This window comes from Amblyomma mixtum, chromosome 7, assembly GCF_055824585.1.
Source record: "Amblyomma mixtum isolate Tamu chromosome 7, ASM5582458v1, whole genome shotgun sequence".
Lineage (NCBI taxonomy): Eukaryota > Metazoa > Arthropoda > Arachnida > Ixodida > Ixodidae > Amblyomma > Amblyomma mixtum.
In genome coordinates, this window is record NC_143018.1 from 130,184,311 (window position 1) to 130,192,193 (window position 7,883).

Genomic DNA, 7,883 nt, shown 5'->3' on the forward strand with positions numbered 1-7,883 from the left:
CTACGACGGTTACCACTTGCTATCCGCTCCAAAGTCTCTGAAGAACTCGAACGGTTAGAGAAGCAAGATATTATTGAAAGAGTAAATGCTTCAGAATGGATTTCACCAATCGTGGTTATCCAGAAACTCAATGGAAAAATCCGCTTGTGTATTGACTTGCGTGAAGTCAATGAGGCCGTGGTACCTGATGTGTTCCCACTGCCACATACAGAGGAATTTCTCCATGCACTGATGTTTGATCCCTATTTGCCCACTGTTGTGACTACCGATGCTTCGGATGTAGGACTGGAAGCAGTCCTCCAGCAATTGGGTCCACACGGACTCCAAACGGTAGCTTTCGCGTCTCGGACCTTGTCTCCTACAGACCGAAAGTATTCAGCGCCTCCACTTCTCCATGCTGCATCGAGTATGGCCTGCAGCGGTCCCACAACACTGTGCCGCATCCTTTACCCGAGCGTGAGCCCAATAGCCACAAGTGGATTGACTTTGTGCGACAGTGTCTTGGCCGCGACGACTTGTTTGACTGGATGCCGCCAGAGCAGGAAGACAACTTCGTGTGCTCGCTGCACTTTGCATCGGGTTCCCTCACACGCCTCTTTCCAGAGAAGTGCCTCAGGCCCGGCGCTGCTCCTACCTTGTATCCAAAGAGGTGACATCCTGGGGCATCTTGTGCAGTGACTAGTCTTTTGTGATGTGCGTATGTTGTGATGTGTCTTCAATGTGTGATGATCCTTCAGCGTCTGGTGATCCGTCAATGTGTGATGATCCTTTAATGTGTGATGATGCTTTAGTGTGTGGTGATCATGAATCTTCACATAACAGTCCAAATTCTTTTGAACACTGGTCTGTGCCTACAGGTGTGCAGAGTGGTGACAACCACAACTCTCACCACTCCTTCAAGCAACCAGGTGATCACATCGAATTTACTTCAGGGAATTCAAGGGACTTTTCTCCAGACCTGAGCTCTGAAGGTCCTCTTCCGGAGCGCGCTCAGCGGCCAAAGAGGACTGTGCGGAAATCTTTGTGGCTCGAGAACTTTGTAACAAAATGACTTGTTTTTTTTGTTTGTGTGTACATTTCTTGTGTGCAGAGTGTGTTCTCTTGCTTGTGTCATTTTTTAATGTAGCTGTAAAATCTTTTTCCCCGGGGAATAAGAAAAATAAGCGTTATTGAATAAGTAAAATAAGCGTAAAAAGAGAATAAGTGGAATAAGAGAATAAGTGAAATATGTGTGCTTTCTTATGTGTCAATTTTTATATGTATTTGTGAATTGTTTTCCAAGGAAGAGAGAGAGTGTGTTTTCTTGTTTGCGTGTGAATTTTTATATGTATCTGTGAATCATTTTCCCCAAAGAAAGGGAGTATGTTGTATTGTGATTCATGTGTTTTCTGTATTTGTTTCAGTTCTTGATTCGGTTTTGTGGATTGTCTTGGATTCTGTCTTGTGACGTCATTTCATGTATATATACGCTGTCTCCGTTCAATAAACCGTCTTGGTCTTTCTTGGTCATGGGACAGCAGCATGGACTCGGCTCTCGTTACTAAGACGGCCAACACCGCACAGCTGCTGTGAAGAGCCCCGAAGTGTGCTCATGCATTCCCTCTTTCGAAGTCCACACCAAGCCCTCTGGCGAAACAATGAAGTCCCGGCGTGCCAGGTGATGGGGCATGAAGAGCAGGAGTTGCAGCGGCGACATCCCGAAGAAGTGCTGTGCATACTCTTGGAGCCGGAGGCTCAGGCACGAATGCGTCGGATGCTGCGAGAAAACGAGCTTCTCAGGCAGGAGCTTCGACTGGGAAGCATGGAGAGAGCTGCCGCTCGCAACAAACCTGGGCCATGCAGAGAGCATCCTCGGGAGGCGGCCACGTTGGGTGGACAGGTGAGAGCGGGAATGTGTCTTTATGAACGGTAGCACACAGGGCAGGCCAGTTCCCTGCTTATTAGAAAACACGGAAAGTTTTGTCTCCGCATTATATTCCCTTTTAACAAATTCACATGACGCAAGCATATAATGGCGAATTCTCCTTCCCCTTAACGAGCAATCGCGTGGTGGCTGCTTAGAAGCCCAATTGAGGCCTCCTCCAGGTTGCGCCAAGGACATATTTTAGTAGTGGCATGTGAAGAAATTAATGCATGGGCTCTCGCTCAAGGTGGTATCGTGTCTTGAAAGGTCTTGGTTTCCGTTGTATAGTGAACGGCGTATCGCGTTCTAGTGGTGAAACCCTCCTTCCTACTACAATCAGTTTAGAAAAGTGGACGTGGTGGCGGTGAACGAGTAACTCTTGTTTTTAACGCGCCTCTTTCAAGCCAAGTTGCATAATATTTTGTCAGCAGAGGTAATTTCTATTCATGCTTCTTTTTACTTGAGCTAGTTTAAAAGCTTTTTTAATGGATGTTTGAGGACAACATTCCTTTCATCACTTGGGAGAATGGCGTACGCAGCTGCGGGGCTGGCCACAGCGCGCTCACGCTAGAGTTCCTTTCCACGCGCCCACAGTGAGCCCATACAGAGATTATACATGGTCTACTGCATAGCTCACATCACCGTATTATAGGGTTCGTCCTTAGTGAAGCTTCCTTAGTACAGCGGTGGCCTTGCGGTAGAGCATCCGTCTCGCATTCGGGAGGTGCTGGGTGCGATCCCCAGTGCCGCAGGGGACTGACCGGTTTTCTAACGGGTCCAAGATTATTTTCTGGCGTGTTCTTCCACAGGGCTACGCTTATGAGGTACGCCGGAGCGGAGGTCTGTGGTTAGTTTTGTTTCCCTCGGGGCCGTTGACGCGCACCAGGATCTATGTACAGGAGTAATTTCGCACTGCGCGCTTCTCTCTAGAAGCAGCCACCACGGTCGGGAATCTCGGCAGTACGCGTCATACCGGAGCTGAAGTATTCGCGAGTTCAAGATAAGCAGGATCGCAACTTTGCGCCGGGGCTGTGTTTACACGTCGTGATGCCACCGCTTTGTTCTTGCACAGGTCCCCGCCGGACCAAGAGCAGCCCCACCTGAGGGGAACAACTGGGGCTCACACGTGAGGCGGCTGCCGAAGCCGTCACCTGCCGCTCCCGGTGGCCGGCCTCGTGCGAAGACCGTCTGACGTGATACAGAAATAAACTTTTTGTTTTCTCTCACTGTTCCATTGTATGACATGCTGCGATCGATGGCTTCCTGGCACCCTCTAGCGCCTATGCCGCTGAGCTTGTAGCCTTTCATTCTGCTGTTGTTTTTGCTATTCACAACCCTCACTCTACGCCTGTTCATTTTTACACTGATTCTGTATCTCTGCTTTCTGCCCTGTCTTCAGTTACTTCTTACAATCCTACTATTATTGAAATTAAGAAAGACCCCTATCGTTTGTCTTCTTTAGCCCCATTTATTTTATTTCATATACGGGGCCATTCCGGAATTTTCGGTAACGAGTTAGCGGAGCAAGCTGCTGGTAGTGCCGGGCAGTTTGGAAGTTTACATATTTCTGCCCTTTCACGTCGTTGCGTGCATTTCCGTTTGCATCATTCTTCACTTCATTTATGGAGCATTTTTTGGCGCGGGAATAATGGTGCCACTGAATTATTCAATTGGATCCCTGATACATTTAATATTCCCCCTATTCGTCTACCCAGGAATCCTCTAATAACTTTACTTACTGGGAATGGTAGATTTCCGTTCTGTTTTAAAAGATTTGGCCTGTCTCCGTCTTCAATTGGTTCCTGTGGATTGTTATATTAAGATATCAGTCATTACTTCCGGGACTGTTCCGTTATTGCTCCTTTAGTTTCTCGTTTAAAACCTCTTTGCTCATCGGACATCACACCATCTGTTTGCCCCTCCGTTCTCCGATACCCTGCTGCTTGTGCTCTTCTCCTTCAAATGGTTCACCTCATAAGTAGTACAATTCCAAATTATTCACGCTGATTCCTCTCTTTCCTCTAATTTCTCTTCCCCAAGCTTTGCAGAGAGGAGCGCCCCGTGCTCCTTTATTGAGCATAGGCGGCTTTGTCGTGGCGTGACTTTGACCGTGACTGCGTTCTTCACTGTGTGACTGTGACTTTGTCTTGACTCTGTGACTGTGTCTGTGTCCCTGACTGTGTGACTGTGACTTCGGTTTTTTCTTTTGTCTTGATTATGTTTTTATTTTTCTGATTTTTATTTTGTGGCGGGCGCTCAGTGCTTTCTTCGACTGTTACGGTGACCATGACTTTGCAGTGACTTGGGTTTTCTCTAGTTTTTATACTATTTTTATTCCGCGGACTGCACGCTGTACTTTGGCTATCTGCCTGCGACTATCTTTTATTCTGACGAGCCTTTTATTTCTTTTCTTTTGGGTTGTTTTTAATGCTCTCTTTCTCGCTTAATTTTGTTTTTCTTCTTTGAAACATTTAATTACTTTTCATTTATTTTGTATTGGCGTTAAGCCTGACAAAGCATTGCTGGTCCAGGCATCCTCTCTCTTTCTTTTATGTTTTTTTAGCTTTTTTTTAGACGACCAATAAAAGGGTAAAAGGGCTTCCTGGAGGCAGTATACTCTTCTGCTTCCATTCGGGACACTGTGATTCCAACGTTATTTCGTTTACATGCCCTAACGATCCCGTCATGCCCCTATCGTTACTTGGCCAGTAGCATCCCTGTTAGCTATTTAACGGGAGAAGGAACAAAATAGTTTATTAGCACACCACCGTGAATCAAAAAGAAGATCGTGATGTACAGCCGAACAATGCTCTAATGATCTACTGCAAGCCTTGGCTCGTCAGTCGGTCGACTCCTTGAGAACTGAGCGAAGACCGGCTAACACATGTCGTGAAGTCGAGGTTGTAATGTAGATTTCACAGCGCTAAAATACTTGGACAAAAAGGATGAAACTAACGTGCGCGGACTTGCCACGGTGTTTGGAAATATAGCTACGCACAGCAGATAGCGTGCGCTAGGTAGACTTCAAATGCAGTTCTTCGCCCTCGCTCAGCCGTGCTTGTAACTGAGGGACGGTGTTGTTTCGGGTCGAGACTCTTCGAAAAACGTTCTTCCCCCTCACCGGTCGTGCGGTCTGTATAGAAACGCGTGCATTCTTGGGACCTTGACAACTTCCTAGGGACATCGAGAAGAGTTACACGCTGATTTTATAAGCCCGTCATCTCGTCGTTTATGATTACTTACAGCCACCGCAGTTATAGCATTCGAAAACAATGTTCAGCAATCTAGACCGCGGCTCACAGCCAGAGCCGGCACCAGCCGTCCCCCTTCAATGCTCGTCCTCGCCCTCTGCGTTGGCCGCGAATCACAACACTACGCACGCGATCTCACGCCGCGCACTTGGAAGTCAGCCACACGTTCTCTGGCTACCCACGCGCAAGTACCAAATTGCTGATAATAGACCTGCCACCCTGCCGCCGTCAAACGGGCTCCGACGTATTGCCCTGCTGAGACGACCAGGCTGGGCCGGGCCAGCATCGCCGCCCTTGTGAGGCTCGACACTTTGTCGCCTTCTCCGATATAGAATCCTAAAACGACGGGCAGAACACCGTCGCCAGACCCGCTGGCAAAAGTAACTGCTTTGCGGCCACTATTCACGCCGACTAAGAAGAAGCGCGCCACACAGGCGTCTCTCGTTTGAAGTACCCGAAAGGTCTGCTGTAACGACACGCTTCGAATGCCGACACGATGGCTTGACAGCAGTTCTCTGCCCAGCCACCTAATCCTGTACAATTGCCATAAGTGGCTCGCAACATCGTCGGAAGGCGGAAAGGATAAAAACAATACAGAACAAAAAATTACGAAAATCGCAAAAAGCTCCGGGATAACTCACGTTGCAAAAAGCCGAGTGTGAAAAAATGAACGGCAGCAGCTAAGTATGAACAGCAACATCGCTGCCTTTGCTGGAAGGGTGGCCATGGCGTTTGTCTTCCGAACATGGATGTGGGATAGGATCCCGGCAGCGCCGATGGCATAGTGCTTACGGAGCCGAAATGAAAAAACGTCAGCGTGGCTCGCGATGTCAGTGCACTTTAAGAAAGCCTAGGTATTCAAAATTAATCCGGAGCCCTCCACGTCGGCGTGTCTCAAAGCCCATGTGCAGACATAAGGTTGATCCGTTCTCTGCGCAGCGTTACATGAACGAACAGCTAGCAGCCTCTCCGTCTTTCTCATTAATCGAGTGAGGCTCAGTCAGTCACTCAAAACAGCTTTATTTCGGAGCCAGATGAAGACCCCAGAGGGCGGGTCACCTTTCGGTTAGAGCCCGCTGTTTATCCAGCTCCACCGAGTATGGCCAAGCGCTCCAGGTTGTGTGTGCGTGTGCGTGTGCGCGTGTGTGTCGGGGCAGAGGGTAAGGAGTGCGTTGCATGTTAAAAGCATATGTATGCTCGGTGTCTGCGATCTGTTGAGAACAATATGGGCAGTTTGGGTCCTCTACGGAACCCGAATAAATACGGTCTGTGCGAGGTAAGGAGCACGTTGGTTTGGATTACGAAGAATTCGGGGTTGTTGTGAGATGAGATGTGGAGATGGAGGAGGGAGCAAGGTGCGCTCCTCTTTAATGTACTCGTTGTGCTTGTTTACCTGTTAAATTAGGCTCGAACTTCGCATAGGCAAGTATACTTTCGCTAGATGATGCGGTGGTATATGTATATAGGACGAGCCCAGTCCAGCCTGAACCTCGTGAGCACGCTCGACAAGCCGGTACATCGGCAATTCGCGGAATGCAAAAAATCTTCTACCTTATATCACATTAGAGTTTGCCAAAAATCTCAGCACCAAAGATACACGGCGCCAGTATAGGACAATGCAGTCGCCTGGAAGACCAGCTCAAGCTTATCAACCGGGCTCGCGTGACATCTGCGGCCTCTGGAGACCTCGACTAGGGGCCCTACGGCCCCCACCAAAGATAGTTTCTTTTTCCTCTTTCTCTCTCTCTCCGGCCCATAGTGCGAACCGCGAGCATGTGCCATTGCCGCTTCGTCGTCGACATCAGCCGGACAATGAAAATAAGCTCAAGAAGTAAATATGATGGATCGCTTTCACTAAGAACGCCTGGTAACCGACTCGTAAGTTGAATAAGTATGGAAATAACCGTCTGTGCCTATGTTTCGGCTCGGTTCTTTGCCCTGTCGAAAGAAAAATCAGAGCATTAGTAAACACACGTTTGCTAGGGCCTTCATTGCGGAAGCTTCGCACATCCTGCCAAGACACATGCCTTGTTCAGGACGACCATCATGGATTCTTTCTAATTAAAGTTCAGACATTGAGTTGGGGGCCACTTTCAGGGCCGTCGAGGGCTTCTGCTTTTCTCCAGCATTTGTGGACGCTGTCAACGCTCTTCGTCTCATTTCGTGGGAATGGCAGAAAACCAAGACGCCGGAAGGTACAAGAGCATTGGTGCGATCGGGCTCTCAGCGTATATGATATGCACCCACTGTGCAGTTTGATCAATAAAGGACATAATATCAGGTCTCCCAGTTAGTGTAATGTTGACTACAAAATAATTTAATTTTTTTTTCTTACATGCGTCTTTCGGTTTCAGCAGCCGACCGGCGGCTGTGACGTAACAGGCTATTTGCAGTGACGTGAGGCATACAAAAACTGCAGTAGAGGGTCGCTGCTTTCTTCGTTTCAAGACATGTCAACTATTAAGCCAGTCCAAGAGTTGCGATCTCAAAAAAATAAACAAACAGCGAATATATCGCAGATTTTGCATGACTCGCTGACCTTAAGTTTTCCATGACGTCAAAGCCATCGTTCGACTGCTGAAACCGAAAACAACGTAAGAAAAAAAAATCAGTTATAAATTATTTAACTGCCGTAGCTAAATTCCACGTCGTGACTCATGTACGCTATTGTGTTGCGCATAATTGCAAACAAAAAAGCACGCATCGAGAAATTTCGTGCCTCTCCTCCT

At 48.0% G+C, this 7,883-nt stretch overlaps 1 protein-coding gene across 1 annotated transcript; it reads left to right on the forward strand.

Moving 5' to 3' along the window:
* The first annotated feature begins 1,537 nt into the window (after positions 1-1,537).
* On the forward strand, positions 1,538-3,095 carry LOC149337583 (uncharacterized). The gene is made up of 2 exons (XM_089554462.1): positions 1,538-1,879; positions 2,976-3,095. The coding sequence occupies exons 1-2, from the start codon at positions 1,592-1,594 to the stop codon at positions 3,093-3,095; spliced, it is 408 nt and encodes a 135-aa protein (XP_089410588.1). The 5' UTR covers positions 1,538-1,591.
* The last annotated feature ends 4,788 nt before the right edge of the window (positions 3,096-7,883 follow it).

Excerpts from the sequence above, each read along its gene's own strand:
- LOC149337583 (XM_089554462.1), top strand. The coding sequence starts at position 1,592 with ATGCATTCCCTCTTTCGAAGTCCACACCAAGCCCTCTGGCGAAACAAT. Across the intron at positions 1,880-2,975 it reads CGGCCACGTTGGGTGGACAG|GTCCCCGCCGGACCAAGAGC; the intron begins GTGAGAGCGGGA and ends GTTCTTGCACAG.